The 21,827-nt window shown below is 54.0% G+C and overlaps 2 protein-coding genes across 2 annotated transcripts in view; both read left to right on the forward strand.

The window, feature by feature from the left end:
* Window positions 1–10,923, forward strand: part of POMT2 (protein O-mannosyltransferase 2) — a 47,890-nt gene extending 36,967 nt beyond the window's left edge. Inside the window, exons 13-21 of the mRNA XM_079913197.1 lie at window positions 532–683; window positions 1,127–1,218; window positions 2,301–2,377; window positions 5,542–5,613; window positions 5,896–5,955; window positions 6,047–6,152; window positions 6,994–7,134; window positions 7,309–7,423; window positions 8,272–10,923. Of these exons, the coding sequence (XP_079769323.1) occupies window positions 532–683; window positions 1,127–1,218; window positions 2,301–2,377; window positions 5,542–5,613; window positions 5,896–5,955; window positions 6,047–6,152; window positions 6,994–7,134; window positions 7,309–7,423; window positions 8,272–8,377 (921 nt within the window). The 3' untranslated portion in view covers window positions 8,378–10,923. The remainder of the gene's footprint in view (window positions 1–531; window positions 684–1,126; window positions 1,219–2,300; window positions 2,378–5,541; window positions 5,614–5,895; window positions 5,956–6,046; window positions 6,153–6,993; window positions 7,135–7,308; window positions 7,424–8,271) is intronic.
* A 4,003-nt stretch (window positions 10,924–14,926) lies between these two features.
* Window positions 14,927–19,177, forward strand: NGB (neuroglobin; the record flags this gene model as incomplete). Its single annotated transcript, XM_079913200.1, has 4 exons — window positions 14,927–15,247; window positions 16,788–16,899; window positions 17,522–17,641; window positions 19,043–19,177. Exons 1-4 carry the CDS (start codon window positions 15,159–15,161, stop codon window positions 19,175–19,177), a joined length of 456 nt encoding a protein of 151 aa, XP_079769326.1. The 5' UTR covers window positions 14,927–15,158.
* Window positions 19,178–21,827: the final 2,650 nt, after the last annotated feature.

Genomic DNA, 21,827 nt, shown 5'->3' on the forward strand with positions numbered 1-21,827 from the left:
TTTCTACTTGCTCATCCCACATTATACTAGAGCCAAGACTCTGAACTTCATCTTTTTCTGGTGGGCATTTCCTGAGGAGAATTAGACACAACTGTCTTAATTTCCACAGTACGATATCTAGGCCAGACCTTTCTTCGATGAGTGAGTGTCCCCATGGCCACCAGTAATGGACGCAAATAGCCCAAATTTATTTCTGTTGGCACACGGTGATGTCTTGAGTTTAGTTTAAGGGCAAAAACATTTATTTAGAACTTAAACTCTAGTTCTGTAAAGTGAAGAATTAGACTTAAGGTTCGAGGAATTATACTACTTTTCTTGGTTGTAATCGCGAGTGCTGGGACAATGGCAGTCACTTGGTATATTTCTATGGCCCTCTTGTTCCCTTTCCCACCTCAGTCATTTAGGCCAGTTTGGTCTTTGGCCAAACTGTAACATGATGGCATCTGAAAGGGTGACCATCTCCCTTTTCTGATACGTCTTCCCTAAAGTCATCTTACTTTCTTTGTATTTTTTTCTTGATTTATGTGGCAGAATGGGACAGGAGACTCAAATGACTTCTGGAGGATTGAGGTTGTAAACAGAAAATTTGGAAACCGAATCAAAGTGCTGAGAAGTCGAATTCGCCTCATCCATCTGGTGACAGGTTGTGTCCTGGGCTCCTCGGGAAAGGTCCTGCCCAAGTGGTGAGTCTCTGGGGTTTTGATGCCCCGTTAGTGGCTCATGCTTTTCCTTTCACACTACGAGTATACCCAAAACTTCCATTTCGCAGTGGTCGATGTTCACCTCAGGTTTGCTTTTTCTTTGGTGAATGGAGGGAGGAAAGGCATCAGGAGTTTTATGGAGCCCAGAGCTCCAGAGTTCCTCTGGTGTTTCGTGTGTTGTAATAGCTGAGCATTTGTACATCTGGCTTGGGGTAACTCTCTGGATCTATGTCTCCTTCTAAAATGGGAATGTTGTGTGCTCGACTCCTCCTAGGATAGTTGTGGAATATAAAAGTGTGAGGCTGAAAAAAGCATGGCCACTGGGTTGGAAAGAGAGGGGCGCCGTAGATTGAAGAGCAGTTGGCAGTGTTACTCTCCAGTGGGTTTCAGGTCTTCTGAGAGACATCTGTGACTACTTTTCACAGGGGCTGGGAGCAGTTGGAAGTCACCTGCACTCCATACCTAAAGGAAACCCTCAACTCCATCTGGAATGTGGAAGACCATATCAATCCCAAATGTGAGTGAGGCCATGTCCTGGGCTGGCTCTGAAGGGAACATTTCTAAGTAACTCTCATCTTAGGAAAAGAAACCTTTACAGACTCTGCTGCCACTTTATCTTATTGTTGCCATTTTCTTCCTTTTTTAAACCTAATCTCTTCATATGAATTGTCTAGATAGGGAGCTCCTTTTTTCTCCCCACCCACTCAAACTTCCCATCCTCTTTAAACTCCTCTCCCTAAAGTGACCTATGACCTCACTCGGGGCCAGAGCTGGTTGTCTCTGGTCACTTTCCTTGCCTCCCACTGGATATGACTCTCTTGCCACCTATAATGCAGGTCCATCTGCTTGCCTCCTGGGCTATTCTATCCCCTCTGTGGTTACCTCCCCACCCTCAAGGCTTAGAGCAGGCCGGTTCTTTCCCTTTCTGCCCCTGTGTAGGCTCCTCCCCTCCCCACATCCAGCCCAGGCTTTTACAGAAAGCAATGGCTGCAGCCCTTGATCTGAGCCCCATATTTATACTACCAGGCTCCAACTGACATTTCCACTCCCGCGTCATCTTCAACTCAACGAGTGTCTGGATTCATCATCTGTCCTCTTAAGCCATCCCCTTCGCACTTCTGCTTGATTTCTCCTCTTCATGCTTCCCATTTCATTCTTTTTACCACCTAATTTAACCAACCAGCTAATTAACTAAGTAATTAAACAGCTCTTTGTTTAGATGCTGGGAGCCATGTGGGGCCCTGGGGACGCCTTGGTGAATGAGACAGGCTCGGTCCCTGTCCTCACAGCCCTGCCTCGTGGGGGAGCAGCATTTGAGGGAGCGGCGTCATGAAGGCTGATGGTGCCGAGGGCTGTGGGAGCTCCGGGGCCAGGGCTTTTCGTCTGTTGCCATTGCCTCCCTCAGAATATCTGCTGAGTGCTTAATACGTGCTCAGTGAATGATCGAGAATCCTTCTGTCTCCTCAACACTCTCACCTGCTGGTTAGCTTGTCAGGAAGGCTACACTCAGACCCTGACAGCAGTGTGGATACCATGGACAGACAGCCATGAGGAGCGGGTGTGTGAGAAAGGTTTACGCCTCTGTCATTTCTTTTCTAGTGCCAAACATCAGCCTGGACGTGCTGCAGCCCAGTTTTCCTGAGATAATGCTGGAGGCCCACATGGTGATGATCCGGGTACTGTGGCCCCTTCCCATTTGGCGGCTTCTCTAAGAGCTCTTGGGCATCCACAGATTTGGATCATGGATCAGTAACCTTGGTATAGACCCACTGCCCCCTTGTGGAGGACTTAGTGTCTTCACCTATACTGGCTTACTTGGTCTTCAAAGGCATTGAATGGTGGTGGCGATGATGGTGACGGTAATGATGATGAACACTTATGTAGCTCTTATGTGCCAGGCACGACTCTAAGCACTGCACATATATTAACTTAATACTTATTACAGTCCTCCAGAGATTATCGTTCCCAGTTTACAGATGAGGGAATTGAGGCACAGAGGTTAAGGAACTTGCCCAGGGTCACACAGCTAAATGTAAGAGGTGGATCCAGGCCTTCAGAGTCAGTGCTAGTTACCACTACACTCCTCTGCCTCTAAGTGAGTCTCACATCTGTTGAAGTGGCAGAGCTCCTGAAAATCATAGTGCCCTTGGTTGAAAATCATGAGACACTGATAGGTGATTCCATCATATGAAATTAGGATTAGTTAGGATGAACAGCTAATTTGAGTGTGTTGTTTATATGCAGCATAAAATCCCAACCAAGAGCCCACTCAGGTTCCCAGACAGAAACAAACTGTTTAGGGGGCATGGTTGATTCATTTTAAGGTTTTAAAGACTCGTCGTTTGTACTGTCTATCGTTAGTAGCTGACAGCTGACATCAAAGGTTTAAGAACAATTGAGAGAAGAAATCTTTAAATTGAGAAAGTTCTACCTAGTAGCTTAAAGTTTCCTCTGTGAATTGGAAAAACCCTGATGCGGTTTTGATGTTGAGGGGGAAACCTCTTTACTTTGGCTTCTGGAAAACCGGTGTTCTGCAGGAACGATGTTTAAGAATCACGGTATCTCAAGCCAGGTTCGTGTATCTGTGCAGGATTGCAGAGAGGTGCAGCAGTTGTTATTTTTCCCCTGGTGAGCCATTGTCAATTGTTCTTTCCTGGAAGTGATTATGTAAGCAGTACTCAGTAAATATAGTTGACTTATTTCAACAGATTAAATTTAAAAATTCAAATTTTGTCATTTCTGCACATTGGGAGGTGATGAGTTGACAATAAGCAATCTCTGGGTACCTTCTTCTCTGACTCTCTGTTTGTAGCTGTCACTCTGGCCTGATGACATAGTTCTTTTGAATATGTGCCTGTCGGTCAAAATATCATTTTAGATCCGGGTAGAATTTTAAGACTAAGTCTAAATAAATAGTCTCGTTTTTTCTTTCATTATCTGAGAGGTAGAGTCAAAGAAGAAAAGGGACCTAAGGAACCTTTCTTATTCAACTGATGTAGAGTCAGGATGGGGAGAGAGATCAAAATTGTCTGGACTATAGAAACTGCAGGGGACAGGGCTTCTGCTATCTGAGCAGAGGGCCTAAGGCCTTGGGCGGAGAAGGCTGCCCAGCCTGCTGAGGTTAGCTGGAATAAGCCCACTAGGCGTTAAGCACAGAGAACAATGTGCAGATACACATGCCTATAATGGTTACAGATTTTCCTTCCTTCTGTTTCTTGGTTTACTAAAGGAGCTGGATTTCTTAAGAGTTTAATGTGTAGGATGCCCTTGGCTTGGTATAGCTCTGGCTGGAGTGCCTGGGTTTGGGACTGGACTGGACTGGTTGAAGGAATTGATTGCCCTCAGCAGCTGCTCTGGGGTCCAGAATGATTCATTCTTCATTCCAAGGCCCTTCAGATGGCCATGATGGTTCAGGGGCTGTGCAGCTGACCCCTTTGGGCGTGACACCCCACTGGCTCTTTTAACCCTGGAGGACCAATCCAACCACTGTAGGGAGGCCTGCAAATGATTCTCAAGACCTCAAGGAGTTGGGTTAGTAAGGCACTGGGTTCTGGTTCACTGAACCAGACCTGGATCTTTCTTGGGCTAGGCCAGTGGTTCTCAACAGAGGGCGATTTTTGTCTCTGAGGGGATATTTAACAATGACTGGAGACATTTTTGGCTGGCGTCATGGAGGGCTAGGAATGCTTCTGGCATCTAGTGAGTAGAGGCCAGGGATGCTAAACACCCTACATGGCACAGGCCAACCCACACCAGAGACTTCTCCAGCCCCAAATGTCAATAGTGCCGAGGTGGAGAAACCCCAGCCTAACTCCTAGCACCTCACTTTTCTTCTCGGGAATGACTTCTCGGTCTGTCCTGATGATGAGGCTGACGCCATCCTGCTGGGTAGGATCCAGGATCCTGCCCCTTTTCCTTCTCGTTTCAGCAAAGGCCTGATTTTGCCATTTAGAGGCAGGTTGTTGGGTATTCTTGGCTGTTGGACTAAATGGGCTGTGTCTGGGTCCTTCAGGCTAAAGTGTGCATTCTCAACCAGAGCGCTATCGCTCCCAGGGGGCAAAATGTATTCTTGGAGGGTGGGAAAAAGAAAAAAAAGCCCTTAACTTTTTAATGTATAAAGCACAGGTGTTCCTGCATTATGTAAACAGATATACAGAATAGCTATGGTATTAAAGTGTCATGAGGGGACTTATTGTGGTGATTGTTTTGCAATATATACAAATATTAAATCATTATGTTGTATATCTGAAACTAATATGTTATATATCAATTATACCTCAATAAAAATTTCTTTAAAATGTCATGGTGGGGGAGTGTTTAGGGAATAGATGTCTTAAAAAGGTTGAGGGGGGGCAGGCAATAATGGGAAGAAACACTGAGAAACATTAGGCTAAAGTAACTTTTTCAAAGTCCAGGAACTTAGAGTTTCTGGGTTTGTGTTTGAGATTGGCCTTCCAAGGGAACAAGTGAGTCAGCCCTGATTTTCTATGCCCCACCGCATCCTCTTGACACCTTATCCTTGGCCTGGAGACGGATATGTATTTTGTGCCTCTGGGAAACAAGTCTCTCATTCCTCTTTCTCTCGAGCAGAGAGGGTCTGAATGGACTGTCTTTGCTGGGACATGGAGGCTTGCTCGTTGGGAAAAGTAAGTCAGTTTTTGTAAGCAGGTGGGCAGTGACTGAGAATGAGCACCTGATTCTTCCCTGCAAGGGAAGGGGAGGGGAGAGGAGAGAGGGTTTCTCTTGACACCTGGCCACACATCAGATCCCCATCCCTCACGTTTCTGTCAGCCTTCTAGAGCTCTGCTTTGACTAGCTTTTCTTTGCCACTTTCCTGCAGGGGAACAATGGCCTCAAACCCAAAGACAACGAGTTCACGTCCAAACCCTGGCACTGGCCTATCAACTATCAGGTAGGGCCCGAGGCAAGAAAGAGGACGTTGAGATTTGGTGGATGTGGGGTGCGCTGGGGGCGCAGGGCGCGGCCTCGCATGGCTCGGGGTGGCCAGAGGCGGGCTCTGTCTTCTGCCCCGATTCGGATCAGCCTTCCCAGGGAGCTCCCGTAGAAGGCGCCCACTCCGAGCCTCCCGTCAGGGCTCCCTGTCTACGAAGGGTGACCCGTCTTCCTCCTCCTGGAACTCGTGCGGCTGGGAGGAGCTGAGCTCTGGGCCAGCAGTGTGTCCTCTGCTCCACAGGGCCTGCGCTTCTCAGGGATCAATGACACCGACTTCCGAGTGTATCTGCTCGGCAACCCGGTGAGTGCCCGCGCACCGCGCTTTGGGCCCTGAGCTGTGCCCGTGGAGAGCTGCTGCTTTCTCTCACCCTCCTGTTCTCGTTTCCCTGCAGGTGGTTTGGTGGCTGAATCTGCTGAGCATCGCCCTCTACCTGCTCTCAGGGAGCATCTTTGCTGTGGCTCTGCAGAGAGGGGCACGTCTGCCCGCCGAGGTTGAAGGTCAGGTCCCTGGGCTCTCCCGCCCTCCCACCTAGCAGTCAGGAGGGCGCCTGCACTCGGGGAGGGCCCGCCTGCTGATGGCCCTTCCTTTGCCTTTCCCTCCCCTTCTTCCCTCCTCTTTTGCTTTTTGGAACTCAGTCACCAAAAGCCCAGTGCTGTGTTAAACACTACATCCTCCCAACAACCCTATAAAGTAGCGTTTATTACTCCTGCTTTATGGATTAGGAAATCAAGGCACAAAGAGGTTAGGAAACTTGTCCCAGTAAAAGGGATAGAGCTGAGGTTCACACCCAAGCGGACTGAGTTCACAGCCTTCACTTTTGACCTCTATGCTCTATGCAGAGCTTCCCACCTTTTCTCTTCTGCTCCTTCCTCGTCCCATGGCCCTGTCCTCTAGTCACGTAGAGAGCAGCCCCCAGGCCGTGGGCCACAGTATCTGAGACATTCACACAGGCTCTCTCTGCCTCTGCAGCTCCGCGTCTGAACAGACATAGTCCCCGACCGCCCCCTCTCCCACCTCCGTCCTTACCTCTGCCCGCACCTCCGCCCCGTCTGCTGCTGCAAAGACCTGCATGACAGCAGAGATATGGGAGCTGGAGCTGGAGGCCAGGCTGCCTGCTGCTGGGGTTTGGCGCCCCTGCCGTGGGTGCCGAGGCCTCCCTGGGCCGGGTAGCAAGCAGTTGCTCCTCTCCTGCCAGCTGCTGTAGGATTGTTCAGCTTGGGCAGAGGAGAGAAGGAAGGCTTATGCAAGTCACACAGCAAGGAAGGGGCAGAGCTGGGCTAGACCAGGCTCTCTGCCCCCTCCCTGTCGGCTGACTGGGCTGTGCTGCTTGGGGCCCAGGGCTGTCCCAGGTCTTGCTGCAAGGAGGCGGGCAGCTCCTGCTGGGCTGGATGATGCATTACTTCCCGTTCTTCCTGATGGGCCGGATCCTCTACTTCCACCACTACTTCCCCGCCATGCTCTTCTCCAGCATGCTGACAGGTCAGCGCTGCCCTCCTGGGCCTGGGGAATGAGGGCGGGGCCGGGGAGGAGGCCACCATGGAGCGCCTGCGCTGGGGGGAGCCCTCTGCTTCCCTGACCTGGGGGGCTCCGTCTGCTGCCTCCCCAGAAGGCATCCTCTGCCAGACCGGTGCGAGGTTTCTCTTCCTTCCATAGGCCTTCTGTGGGACACACTCCTGCGGCTCTGTGCCTGGAGGCTGGCCTCCTTTTCTCTGGCTGGGCACGTACACACGCTGGGAATCCTGAGCCTGCTCCTGGGAATTGCATACAGGTGAGCACCCCCTGCACCTTGCATTGCTGCCCCCCAGCACTGAGGCCTCGGTCCCAGGTGCGTTTTAGGACCCCCTGGCATGCTTTTGAAGCACACTGGTGTCCGGCTCCATCTCCAGAGGTTCTGATTCAGTTGAGCTCAATTTGGATCCTGTGGTCCAGCCACAGTTTTTAAAGCTCCCCACGTGACCCGAATGTGCAGCCAGATGGGCGAAGCACGGGCTACCTCTCTGCATTCTTTCCTCTTGCCAGTGGCTCCCAGCTTATGGACCACTCCGGCTCACGTGGGAGGGCGCCCCTCTTTAGTCACGTGGCTCCCAGCCAGAACAGCTCTCAGTGGGGTGAGGGAGCGGGTGGTGGAGGGGCGCCCGGGCTGTGGTGCGGCTCAGAATGACTAGGAGGGGGTGTCGTTTGGTAAGCCGCCCTCTTCCCCACCTCGCAGGCCTCACAGATCCGCGCTGAGAATCACTGGCCTTTAGGGGCGGCGGGGCAACATAAAAGCCTGAGCAGGGAATCGGGGGCCTGAGGCCCGGGAGCATTTCCACATTTTAACAAAAGGTCTGGGCCAGACAGTCCATGACCAGACCCTGGACTTCTCTGTCTCCTGGGCCTCTTGGGAAGAGCCCTTTCCCTCACTGGCATTAAGCCAGCCTCTTCCAAGTTCACAGCCTCTGGTATGGCCAGGTGGCAAACTCACGCAGACATGGTGACCAAAAGGGGTGGGTCTTGTAGGTAGAGAGGGTCCGATGAGCCCTGGCAGGAGGAGCTGAATCTCATGGGTCTGCAGGGCACCTCGCTCCACTGAGGCGGCAGGGCGCCCACTGCCTCCCCCTGGGTTCTCTCCCTCAGCTTCTACCTCTTCCATCCTCTGGCGTATGGGATGGTTGGTCCGCTAGCCCAGGACCCCCGAAGTCCGATGGCAGGACTAAGGTGGCTGGAATCATGGGACTTTTGAGGCCACTGCAAGGACTCCAGCCTGGGTCCAGGAACTTCCTGGGGACAGCCAGCTGTGGAGCCAGTCCCTGGACCCTCCCAGCTGTGGAGGAAGCTGCCTGAGGAGCCCGCGGAATTCTGCCACCTGCCAGGACCATGCCCTGGGAGCATACCCGGAGTGTAAGCCACTAGAGAGGGCCATGGCTCTGCTCTAACCACGGCCATTCCTCCGCTGGGGCTGGCTCAGCAACAGGCGACACATCTCTCAGGCCCGTTTCCCCAAGTCTGCAGCATGAGGAGGGATGAGTGTGCAAGAGGGTGGGTGTGAGCGTGTGGGGGAGTGTGCGTGTGAGGGTGCGTGTGTCCGTATACCTGCGGAAGCTAGACCGTGACTGTGGACAGCTGAGTGTCATAAACACTAAGAAGTCGTCCAGGGCTACAGTAGTATTCTCTGGGGGTTTTTTCACACTGGATTTGGTTTGTAAGATTCATCAAAAATTCTCAGACCTCCAAGAAGACTGAAAGCACTGACCCCACCTTGGGATGTCACCAAGGGCAGAGCAGATGGTATCGTCACGGCTGTGCTGCCCTCCTTCCCACAAATAAGCAAATACAGCTGAGGCCCCTGAGCTGGAGGGCCCGCCTCCCAGCTGCTTCCCCACGTGGCTGCTGCCGGAAGGTCTCCTCCGTGGCCGCAGGCGGCTGGACTTCTGCCTGCGATGTGCGCAGAGGACTGGGCCCCAGAGCGAGGCAGCTGAGGACTCACCAGCCCTGTTGGCCCTCCTCAGCCCTCGGTTCCTCGCTGTCTGAGAACGTCACGTCACGAGGTTGGTGGGAGGGGTGGCACCCTGTCCTTGGCTACTGTGTGTTCTCAGGCCCTGTGAGCCAGAGGTGATTTCTGGCTGCCCATCCCTTATCCTCTGCGTCCAGCCTGACTGTGAGGGTGGGCCCGATGCATTCTCCTGATTGCAGGGAGAGCCTCTGGGGCCCCTCTCTTAGCAGCTGAGGTGGATGTGTGGCAGCGCAGGGATGTGTGTGGTGCTGGGCTGGGGTCCCAGCAGGGCGTCGGGGTGTGGGCTGCCTTGGCCTTTCCGGGCTGGTGTTCCTGTCACTCACTAAGCTTTCCCCAGTTTTACTTCTCTAGTCCTCCCCTGCTGACAGCCCCCCTCCCTTTCACTTCATTTCATTTCCCTTGCTCTGTGTCACTGTCTCACCAATCTCTTTTTCCCCAAAGACCCAGAGCACCTAGAAATGCCTTGGAGCTTCTCCTCTCTACCACTCTGAAGCCCAAGCAGGAAGCTCAGAGCTGTTCCTTTTACTTCTTCCCCATATGAAAGAGATAAAGAAAACCCTTGGGTTAGCACTGAACAAACCCAAGGCCAGTCCTTCAGCCGTCCTCCGTCCTCCCAGTGCATGACAAAATATTATTTTGTCTCAGAGAACTGTCATGCTTCAAGGTTTAATGATGCATCTCTGCCACCCTCCATCTTCCCTCCTCTGTAGCCCCCACCAGCTCTGACAGGGTCAGAGCTCTTTAGAGCATCTTTGCTAGGCGGTTGCCACGGAGACTGGAAATTGGTCCCAAGGACAGGCTGCGCTACGTACTGGGTGGTGGGGAGGGAAGCTTCTGGCCATGCTCGGACGTTCAGACCAACCATCATTAAAGTTAATAGAGGAAATGCAGCAATGTCAAAAGCAAGGCAGTTTCGTTAATTAGATCTGGGGCCTGATGACCTCCCTTTCCCAGGGCTGCAGCCCTTTTGACTTCCCCCAGCAGGAAGCGCTGCCGGGTGCTGAGTCTGGGCTGCTTGCTTAATTGAATTTCTAGAAGGGAAGGAGAACTGGGATGGAGAACCTCCCGCTCTCCCCTCCTCCTCCGCTTCTCCCTTTCTCTCCCCCAGGCCAATTTCATTTCTTCTGAGCTGGGTGGGGGCAGCCATCTTGGTGGGCTCTCCTGGAGGTGGAATCCAGGAACCTGTGCTTGGCTCTTAGCAAAGAACAACAGCCCCACGATGACAACCGGAAGGTGGCTGATGTTCCCTTGTGCCTTATTTCCTAATAGGAACTTGTTGGAAGGGAGGTGCTCTGATGGCAGCCACTCTGAGTGAGGGTGAGGAAGGAGAAAGCTCAGCCGGCTTCCTGCCCATCCCTCCCTCCTAATTTGGCCACACTGGGGACAAAAGTTTCCTTTGTCTCTTACACTGCTTTCCAAAGATGCAGAAGAACTGTCCGCCCACTCCCTCCTCTTCTTCCTTGCCCAGACTGGCAGACACTTCTCTGGGGACAAGGCCGCATGGGTTGATGCAGCTTCAGGTACTCAGGTTCTGTTGTTGGCAGATGCTGAGGAGCGGGGCTGTCGTGGTGGTGCTCTGAATATGGGCTCCAGCCCCCAGGAGCAGGCAGAATGTGACACGCCCCACAGACTTGCTGGCGGAGGAAGGAGACGTTTGTTAGCTCAACCTCCAGCCGGCTTCTTGAACCACATTTTATAGTAAAAAAAACTTTCCACAGATAATCAGAGGCCGTTTACTTTTGTAATAAATAGCGCTTATTTTGAACTCCATGTTGTTCTTGTTGTACTTAATTGAACCTGACTTGCCCTCTGGCTCCCAGAAAGAAGAATGTTTTGAGTGCAGGAACCATTCCATTGTGTCTGGAGTCTAAGGCCATTCTAATTCCAGCAGAGGCCCTGGGCTAGGCAGGCGAGCCTGATTACACCAGGGAACATTTAGGCCCTCTCATGGATAAGGTTACTTGAGTAATGTTGGTTGTTATTTTGATTTATTTAAACTTATTCTAAAATAAGTAGGAAGCTGGACCTTTTTCTCTTTTAACCTCCTCACACAAGTATAGAAAGGAATGAGAGAGAGTAACGGTTGTCCACTTCTGAGACAGCTGAGTGGCCCAGCATGGTAGCAGCAATGTCCATTCTGCTTACAAAGAGGCCCCCATCTTTTTTGTTTTGTTTTATTTTGGTTTGGTTTTTTTGTTTGGTTGGTTTTTGGCCGCACCATGCAGCCTGCGGGATCTTAGTTCCCTGACCAGGGATCAAACCCGTGCCCCCTGCATTGGAAGCACGGAGTCCTAGCCACTGGACCGCCAGGGAAGTCCTAGAGGCCCCCGTCTTGACAGGGGTCACCTGTTATCAGGAGTCATGTTAAGGGTCCAAAGGAGGTAAGAGCTGACATGTTTTAGACAGAAGCTGAGGGAGGAGAGGAGTCCATTGCACTGTGAAACTGGGGATCTTCTGGGCTGTCTGACCAACCTCCTTCTTAGGACCGAGAGTAGCTGGAGGTGGAGAGGGGATCGTGCAGATCCTCAGGAGACGGAACTGCCGCGGACAGGAAGGTTAGAGAAGGACCAGATGCTGCTTGACGCACAGCTTAGTTTACCAGCTCATGATGCGTCTGTGACACTGAATCCTCATAAAGGCCCAGTGAAGTCCGTGCCGTTTTTGTCCCCATTGCACCCAGGAGAGATTCAGTTAATTGCCTGGTTAGTAAATAGCAGAGCCAGGACTGGGTGCCGAGTTGGGCTTTTTCTGCTTCTCCAGCCTGGTCCTGGGCCTAGGAGCGCCTGCCCAGGACAACCTGGATCCCCTGCGGAAAAGGCTTAGATCAGCACGTTGCTTTGTACCTTCTGCCTAAAGCATCGATAGCTCATCCAGGGCCCAGTGTTTCCTGGTGCACCCAGACCCTGATTTGTAGTATGTGCCAATTTTCATGGTGTATATACTCCACCATGGCCTCTTTCAGGCTACCAGCCTGATGTTCCTGAATGAGAAGCCGGAAAGGTGAGCTCAGTTGGCTGTCACAAGCCATCTGAGAGCCAGCTCTGACACACCTTTGACCCAGACCCAGTGATCCGGGCTTGGTCTGAACTTTGGGCACAGCTCTTGGGCACAGTCCGTTAGAGTGAGGAAGGCAGTGGAGCACGGAGGCCCACTGGAGGGGCCAGGGTCAGTCCAGAGGTCAAATCCTGGCCCTACCACTGATTAGCTACGTGACCTCGGGCCAGTTACTTAGCTTCATTGCCTCCATTTCCTCAACAGTAAAACAGGCTATAATAAATAGGGTCTACTTCGCAGAGTTATTATGAGAATGAAAAAAGTTATTATGAGAATGATGCAAAGTCCCTTGCACAGTGTCTGGACATGGATGCCCAATAAAGGCTAACCCTTTACTGTTGGTGGTAAGTCGGCCTCAGTGACAGCACTGGCTCTAGAACAGCACTTGAACCCTCTCCTCGATTAGAACCTCCTGCCCAAGTTGTGGCCAGATGCCAGGGAGGGGAGCTCCGGTGACTTTCCCCCAGCCCCTCAAATGTGGAGTCAGACCCTCTGTCTCCTGGCTGGAAAACACCACGCTGACTGCTTAGACCCAGCCAGGTTCTTGGGCCTTTTCACTAAGGGGAGTGGAGACTGGAGTGCACTCCGCTCTCTCCTCCTACCTCCTGGCTCTAGAAAGGCAGAGTGAGTGCTGGCTTCACCACTTACTAGCTAAGGCCATCAACTCATTAACCTATCAGACTCCAGACCCTGCCCAAAGGAGAAAACAGGCAGGGAGGGTCCTGAGTGTAGACTGTTGGCAGGAAGTACAAACTGGGTGGCGTGGGAAGCCTTAGACAAGCCAGGTGGCCTGGAGCACTGGGCATCTGGGCACTGAAAGGTAAAGGTCGCCAGAGATATACGTGGTTTTCTTCTGTGACCTGCTGACCTGGCTGCAGGGCCATGGGACACCAACCTGGGAGTCCAATCCCTGAGCACCCCGGCCTTCTCCCTTCAGCCCCCAGGCCCTTTGTGTTCTCACTTGGGGATCTCCTGGACTCCTTAGGACACAAGCCAGGCTGCCTTACAGCTCTGCTCCCCTGCTCCAGCCCAGAGCCCCCTGAGATGCGGGGAGGGATGGGGAAGAGAGGAATAGGGTCATATTCCTATATTATTAGCTAAATTCCTAATAGCTCTAAACTCTCGAGTCCCCGGAAGAGGGAGGGCAGCGGGATGGTCACCAGGCTCGGCTGGGAGCAAGAAAGAGGAGTTCTGCTGAGGCCCTCAGTCCTGATGGGGGACCAGCAGGAGAAGTTCTAGAAGGCAAAGATTCAACACTTCAGGCCTAGCACAGGGTTGGGCACGGAGCCTCAGCCTGTTCGTGACCCAAGGCCCCAGCACACTCACCTTGTACCCAGGGACCGGAGGCGGGCTGAGAGGCTCCTGGAGACCTCTCTCCCAACCCCTCCATACAGCTTAGGAAACGGAAAAAGAGAGGTGGGCAGACTGAGAGGAGACAGGCTCAGAGACTTGACATAATGAAAGATAAATGAGGGTCTTGCTCTTCAAAACCTGGGCCACTGGAACTGGGCTGGGGCCTGAGGAACTTTCATGCTTGAAAGAGAAAGGTTTAGGACTTCCCCAGTGGCGCAGTGGTTAAGACTCTGCCTGCCAGTGCAGGGGACACGCGTTCGAGCCCTGGTCCGAGAAGATCCCACATGCCGTGGAGCAACTAAGCCCGTGCGCCACAACTACTGAGCCTGCGCTCTAGAGCCCACGAGCCACAACTACTGAGCACACGTGCCACAACTACTGAAGCCTGCACGCGTAGATCCCATGCTCTGCAACAAGAGAAGCCACTGTTGTGAGAAGCCCATGCACTGCAACGAAGAGTAGGCCCTGCTTGCCGCAACTACAGAAAGCCCGTGTGCAGCAACGAAAACCCAATGCAGCCAAAATAAATAAATAAATTTATATTTTAAAAAAAAGAAAGAGGTTTAGGTCTAATTGACTTCACACCCTGAATGGCAAACATGAGATCCTGTATCCTGAACTTCAAATTAAAGAAATAAATAGTACTTCTATCTAAACATTTACAAAAGTCTATTAAAAATCGCTGAATAGTAGAATGTTCTAGCATAACTCCCTTAATGTCCAAGTAGTGGAATGCTCACAGCTGCTGCATCCAAGACCCCACCCTGGCCAAGCAGAGCTGGGTTTAGAACCTGAGCTGACAAATTTCTAAAGATGGCAGCTGACAGATTTCTCAAGAAAACCCAGGCCTGGCTGGAAATGGCTGTGGTCTTGGCCCTGTCCCTAAAGCTGAGAGTCCTGGTGGTCCCCAAATGTCACAGGGTGCCTCAGTCATACCCAGAACTGGGGCAGACCTCCTCCCCCCGTTCCCTGGCTTCTGCCTTGTCACACAGGTAGGCGCCCTGGCATTCTCTGGCCCACCTTGGGGCATAGGGAAGGGGACCCTGTAGCAAGGGATCAGATGCCTCCAGGCAGTGTTTGAGTGGGGCTCTTGGAGAGGTGGCTCTCGCAGAGCTTACCTAAGACGATCAAATTGAACTCCTTGCCCTAACTAGGGAGTGTCACCAGATGAGAAACTGAGGTCCCAAGAGGCTTGACGATTTCTGCAAAGCTCTGAAGCCGGGTCGTTTCCCAGGCCACCGGGTCATCCCCGGCCGGAGGCAGTTGCCCAGAGATGCACATCCGTAAGGACGAGAGGAGGGCGGGGGCGCGGTTGCTTTAAAGCGCCCCAGCCCGGGCGGCGGGGGGCGGGGCGCTCTCGGAGCCGTGGGGTGCAGGGCGCAGCGGCCGGACCGGGGTCCCCGGAAGCGCCAGCGGGGCAGGCCCGGCGGGGGCTCCTCCACCTGGGCGGGGAAGGAGCGGTTGCAGGACCCCGCCCGGCCGAGGCGCGGGGGCCGTAGGAGGTGCCGACTGGCCGCGTCGCCGCGGAGATGGCGCGGCACGTGCGGTGACGGTGCCCGCGCCCCGAGGGTCCCAGCCTAGCGCCCCGCGTCCCCGGGCGAGCATGGAGCGCCCGGAACCCGAGCTGATCCGGCAGAGCTGGCGGGAGGTGAGCCGCAGCCCGCTGGAGCACGGCACCGTCCTGTTCGCCAGGTGAGGGCGGCCCGAGCGCCCCCGGGGTGCGGGTACTGGGGTGCCTCGCCAGGAATGGGTTCGAGGCGGCTGAGCTGGCGCCGGAGGAGGGAAACTAGCCCGCTGCTGGGGCGCTGGGGCGCCTCCAGATGTGCGCCAGAGGAGCGGCGCAGGGCGACGGGTGGCGCGGCCCCTGCTGCTCTTCCCGCGGCGGTGGCCCGTCTTGCGAGCCAGCACGCCCCGCTCTCTATGGGGCTCTCTGGGTGCCGGACAGGGTCCGCTCCGGCGGACCTCCTTATACTTGGGCCAGCGGCCTCCGGTCCCCACGCTGCACCCCCTCCCTGGCTGTGTGCCTCCTGAGTGGTCTTTTCTTGGGTGGTGATTGCAGGGGTGCCCACTGCTGCCCATACGGGTAGACTGGGGTGTCCCGAGGGCTTGTGTGGGGAGGTTGTACTGGGCGCCTGGCCTGCAGAGCACAGGATCTGGGCCCCAGAAGTGTGAGCTTCCAGCAACAGGAGAATAAACCTTTCTGAGGAAAGGACTGGGCTAGGACCAGAGGACTGCCAGGGAAGGGATGACAGGTGCCCAATTCTCACCACTAGAGAGAGGGGTAAGGGAGTGTGCAGACCCCAAAGGGGAAGGGGAGGCCAGTCTTCAACCGCAGCTTGAGGGTGTCTAGGTAACCCCTCTGCCATCACCAAAGAGGCAATGCTACCTCACCATGGTTTTTCAGGAGCCTTGGCTCCCTAAGCCAGCCCAGAACTTCTGAAGAGGCTTTCGCAAAACCTCCCCCAAACAAAAAGGGAATAAATTTGCAGTTACACAAAACCCCAGTGGCTTTCCCAGATGTGGCTGAGAGCTTCTGCTTGTGCCTCCCAGCTTTCCCCCAACCCACTGTTTTCTCAGGCACCCTCTGTGGCTCTGCTACTCCTAAGCTGTGTGACCTTAGGCAAGTTACTTAACCTCTCTGGGCTTCTGTTTCCTCCTCTATAAACTTGGGATAACAGTTACACCCACTGCTTAGGATTGTGAGGAATACATGAGTTAACCACGTGTAAAGTACTCAATTCTCAGTAAGTGTAAGGGGTTCTATATACTATAATTATCATTGCTGGCCCAAGCCCTCTTGGGCATGATGACATTGGGAGGTTCTGACCCAAGAATGGGAGGGAGGGAGAGGGATAGAGGCAGAGAGGGGGGTGGGTGGGGAGAGAGGGGGAGATAGGGAGAGAGAGAGGTTTTCTTTTCTCCAGGCTTCCTGTTTGAGAACCCCTTCCTGTCCCAGTCCACACCCCTCAATGGTTTATGCAGGGGCTACCCTATGCCAGGTCGTATGAGAGGCCTGGGGACACATTGTTTTTTCCAGGATGCCACTTCCAGGTTGTGGAAGAGGTGAGAGAGGGGCACCGGCAAAGCTGGCCAAGGGGTGCGTGCTAGGTTGGAGGGTGTGCTATAGTTCACAGCCAAGGCTCTGCCCACCCTCTCCTGCTGCTGGGCAGCCAGGGCCCATGGAGCCTGCAGGGGCAACACCCCAGGGCTGACACCGGGCCTCCACCCACAGGCTGTTTGACCTGGAGCCGGACCTGCTGCCCCTCTTCCAGTACAACTGCCGCCAGTTCTCCAGCCCGGAGGACTGCCTCTCTTCCCCTGAGTTCCTGGACCACATCAGGAAGGTGAGGGGTGGGCGGAGCACCTTCCTGGGAGAGAACGAGGAAGTCGGGAGAGTTACTTCGTTTCCTGCCCCAGCCCTGGTCTTAGCCCCTCCTTCTGCTCCCTCCTGTCAGAGGCATCTGCCCCTTTCCCTTTGCGCTGAGCTGGGCAGAGTTTGGGGCACCCGAGTCAGCCTCCTCCCCCACCCTGTTCTCAGCCAGCTGCTCCCAGCTCTGCCATTTGCCCTTGGCCTTGTCCCCTGGCTCCTGTAGGTGGTGTTGGCGCTGATCCATCAGGGGCCATCTGCCTGTGAAAACCAAGCTGGGGTTTTCTTAGACGCTGGCGACTCTCAAAGGGCCTCCGTGTCCCCTCGTCCCAGGAGGACAACACTGTCCAGCAGGTGTGTTTAGGGCTTTGAGCCCCTCAGAAGAGAGCAGCTTCCTCCATGGTGTAACATTAGTAGTTTGGCCACCATATGTTGAGCGCCTACTGTATGCAGACGCAGGCTGCCTTTCGTCTCTGATACTGGAAAACTGAGGGTCCTCTCTTCCTTCTGGTTGGGACCCCCAGGTTCTGGATTATGGTCGTGAGTGGGGATGGGGAGTTGCTCTGGTCTCTCTTTCACCACCACCTTGGCCTTGGCAGGTGATGCTCGTGATCGATGCTGCGGTGACCAATGTGGAGAACCTGTCCTCGCTGGAGGAGTACCTTGCCAGCCTGGGCAGGAAGCACCGGGCAGTGGGTGTGAAGCTCAGCTCCTTCTCGGTGGGTAAAGGGGCTCTTTCTCTCTCCAAAGCTCCTGGCCTGAGGCCACCACTCTCTCCCAGGCCTCTCCTGTCCACCTGTTCATCCTTCCCACGCCTATACCCTCAGATGACCGGGGCTGGGGCATGCATTGTTAGGTACTTGCTGTGTGACCCTGGCACTGCCTTGACCTCTCTGAGCCTCCAATTTTTCTTCTCTGGTATGGTTTCCCTCAGAACCATAGGAAGTGAAGGAGCCTGTGGGATTAGCTGGTCTGCTCAGTTTTATATTGCTGTGTATGAAACCGTCCCAGAACAGCCTGGCTTAAAACAATGATTTCTGATTTCTCTGGGCTCAGTTGAGCGGTTCTTCTGTTCCACGTGCTGTGGCTGGAGCCACGCGTGCACTGCATTCAGCTGGGAGCTCAGTTGGGGCTGGAATGTCCAAGATGGCCTGTCATCCTTTGGGACCTCTCTCCGTGTGGCCTCTTATTGCTCAATAGTCTAGCTGAGATTCTTTACAGAGTGGCACCTGAGTTTCGAGAGGGAGTGTTTCAAGAGGACAAGCCAGCCTCTGCATGCTAATGTCCCATTTGCCAAAGCCAGTCACACGGATGAGCCCAGTGTCAAGGGTGTGAATCCTTGAGGTGTGGCTCACTGGGGACCCTGACCTGACAGCCTACCACACAGTCACCTTGCCAGACGTACGCACCTTGAGGAAGGCATTGAGTTTGTCTTGTCATTTTCTCCATCCCCAGCACTAGCACGGTATCTGGTATTTAGTGCATATTCAGTAAATATTTGTGGAATAAATAAACTGTATTTTATAATTACTAATAAAACATGAGAACCGTTATTATTGCTGAAGACTTACTGTGTGTAGATGCTGTGCTAAGAGCTTTTCACAGATGATCTCATTTAATCATCCCAACAATCTGATGAGTTGGAAGTTTTACATTCCCTGTTTTAGTGATGAAGCATCTGAGGCTCAGAGAGGTTACCTAACTTGCTCAAGGTCACACAGCTCATAAGTAGTAGAGTCAGAAAGTGAACTCAGGTTCATCTCAGGTTGCAGAGCCTGGACTCTTAACATCGTGACTGCTGTCTTGCAGAGGAGGAAACAGGCCTGGAGGCAATGACTTTGCTTGGTCTGAGCTGGAGGTCCCAGGCAATGCCTCGGCTCCACTCATGGGGTGGTTGTGAGGCTGGGAGTGGAGTGAAATGCTTTGTTCACTTTAAAGCCTCACCTTTAAGGTGTACACAAGGATTGGGGCAGAATCCTGCTCAGGAAGCATGGACCCCCGTGCAGGAGAGAAGAAAAGCCCAGGAGTCCTTACCAGCCCCAAGCCTCAGTTTTCTCACCTGTGGAATGAGGGCACGCCTTCCTGCCTTTGGGAATGACAGGTGCCCCTTGCCTCTGCAGACGGTGGGTGAGTCCCTGCTCTACATGCTGGAGAAGTGCCTGGGCCCTGCCTTCACACCAGCCATGCGGGCTGCCTGGAGCCAGCTCTACGGAGCCGTGGTACAGGCCATGAGTCGTGGCTGGGATGGCGATTAAGAGGCAGCCCTGCCCAGCGGCCTCCACCTGGTGGCCCCTGACGGTCTGTGTCTACCTGTTGGTCTGTGTCCATTGTAGCCCAGGCTCCCTTAGGCCTCCCTGCATCATGGTCCTTGTCCCCTGGGCCATGCCAGCGAGGTGATGGAGCAGGGCTGCGTCTCAGTCTCCCTCACCCCCAACTGCAGACAGGGTGGCTTTTCCTTAGAAAGGGGCCTTCGGATTTCCTTGAATTTCCAGTAGCTTCCGCCCTGCCGGCCTTCTTTCCTCTGCAGCCTCCCCTCTTCTTCCAGGAGGAGGAGCAGCGTTTTGGTAGCAGAGGTGGCACGGACCCAGAGGGTATGGGGTTTGAGGGAATGGGCTTTTCTGTCACCCTCCCTTCCCAGGCGAGCCTGGGCCAAGCGGGGCAGTGGCGCGGCTGAGCTTCGGGCAGCTTCCCAGCTTGCCTGCCTTCAGTGCTTTTCTCTCCCAGGGGTGTTTGCTTTTCACAAGGAAAGAGATGGGATAGCTTCAGCCTTCATGGTGGAATCACGGGCAGCAGGAGCAGGGGGCCAGGAGAGCTGCTGAGGAAGGGAGACCTGGCTCCGTGATGGGGCTTATCTGCCCACTCACGTGCCACCCGACAGAGTAGTTTTTCTTTTGTAGTGTCTGGTGGGAGCGCCCCTATTATCGCTCTGTAAGAACCAGCCAGCCAGCCAGGGTGGGGCGAGGCTGCGGAAGGGCAAGGAAGGAGGAGGGCTTCATTCCCAAGAGACCTGACTCCCAGCGGCTCTTGGTCACCCCGGACCCCGTCAGATGCTGAGTCTCATTTCCCTCACCAGCCTTTCTGCCTCTGCCCATACCGATGGCAGGTCCACAGACCCCCGTATTTAATACCTGCTGTGTGCCTGTAGTTAGCTGGATGGATAGAAGACAAAGCTGCAGGAGAGGCCCCCTGCCCTCGCCCCGAGCTGTCTCCACTTTTATCTTCTGCTGTGTGCTGTGGTTGTATAAACTTATGAGAAATAAACCTATTTTGTGTGCCCCTCTGACCCGCTGGGACTGGTGTTTTCTTTGGTGTTGGCTTGTGGCCAGATGAAGATGCAGGGCGGTGGATGTAGGACAGGGTGGGAGGATGGGTTCAGCAGGGCCAAGGCCAGAGTGGGTGGAAAAGTAGGAAAAGGTGTGGGGAAGCCAGTGGCCGAGATGGAGCCAGGGGTCTGTGGTGGAAACTGACTGGCAGGATATACAACTGGACTACATTTCCCAGCGTCCCTTGCATTTAGGTGGGCCATGTGACTGAGTTCTGGCCAATGGAATGTGTGGACATGTATACCACTTCCAGACCTGGTCCCCACAAACTCCTGCATGCCCCTCTGTGCTCTGTCATCCTTCCACCAGCTTGATGCAGACCTCACAGTGACCTTGAGGGCCACGCATTGAACGTGGCAGAGTCACAGGTGGAAGGAGCTGGGTCCCTGAATCACTGCTTGGAAGAGAGCACCCACTAATCGGAAGTGCCTTGCAGGGTCCAAGTACTTCTCCAGCATGTAGAGCAGGGGCTCACCGATTTTGAATTTTACAGGAAAGAGACATAAACTTCTACTGTGTTTGTGCCATTGTGCATTTGGGGGTTGGTTTGTTACAACATATACCCACACTAGTCCAGAGTCTGAAGCAGTTCACTGCTCAGGGGTCTGGGAGCCCACCTGCTGGTGGACAAGGTGAGGCCCGGGATCGAATGCATTAGGTGCCAGGACAGCAGCACCAAATCTTGCAGTGTTTCCGAGGAAAGTTTCTAGATCCTCTTGGCAGGGGTAGGTGCCAATCCCAGGGAGGTCTTTTTAAGGAGACTAAACGTGATAACCCGGGGTGCACATTGGAGTTGAAGAGCAGGTGTGAGTGTGAGTGTGTGTGTGGGTGTGTGGTTATGAGGAGCATGCAGACAACGGTAGAGACATAGCCAGGGGCATGGGGAGCGAGTGACTTTAAGAGCGGGCTTCCTCCGAGCAGGCTTGGGCTTAACCCACCACGTGCTCCTGGCCTCCTACGGGTGGGGTCCTGGAGCTGGGCTGTGAATGGCTGGAGGGACTGCACCCAGGCCAGCTACCCACACCCCGAGGTCTGGTTTTCTCAGCCCAGACCAATGCCACTGGCACCAGCAGAGCCTCCCTAGCTCCAGCTGGGGCCTCATTTTTGTTGAGCTCAGGGGGCCAGGCCTGCCAGGCTGTGGGACTGCAGATGTTGGGTCTGGAGCATGTTAGGAGTGCTTTTCCCACTGGGGCATCAAAAGTATCTTTTTCTTGTGCCCACACAGGCTCCAGTGAGGAGGCCTCCTCTGCTGCGTGACCAAACAGCAGCTCAGGATCTGGTGGCCAAGCCTGGCCTAAGGCTCCCGAATGTTTGACAGCCACCCAGGAGACTGGGGTGACCTGCCTCTGGAGAGGCCAAACAGCCTCCTCTGATGTGTCTTAAGCCATCCTAAGCATGGGTGCTTTCACCTCTCTTGAAGGCCTCTCTTCCACTTGTGCGTGTGTGTGTGTGTGTGTGTGTGTGTGAGAGAGAGAGAGAGACAGAGAGAGAGTGTGTGTGTGTGTGTGTGTGTGTGCGCGTGCAGGGCGGGTAGTTCCTTCCTCCTCCATTCCAGGTCTCAACCCTGGAATCCTCTCTCTCT

The sequence above is a fragment of the Stenella coeruleoalba genome, assembly GCF_951394435.1.
Source record: "Stenella coeruleoalba genome assembly, chromosome: 2".
NCBI lineage: Eukaryota > Metazoa > Chordata > Mammalia > Artiodactyla > Delphinidae > Stenella > Stenella coeruleoalba.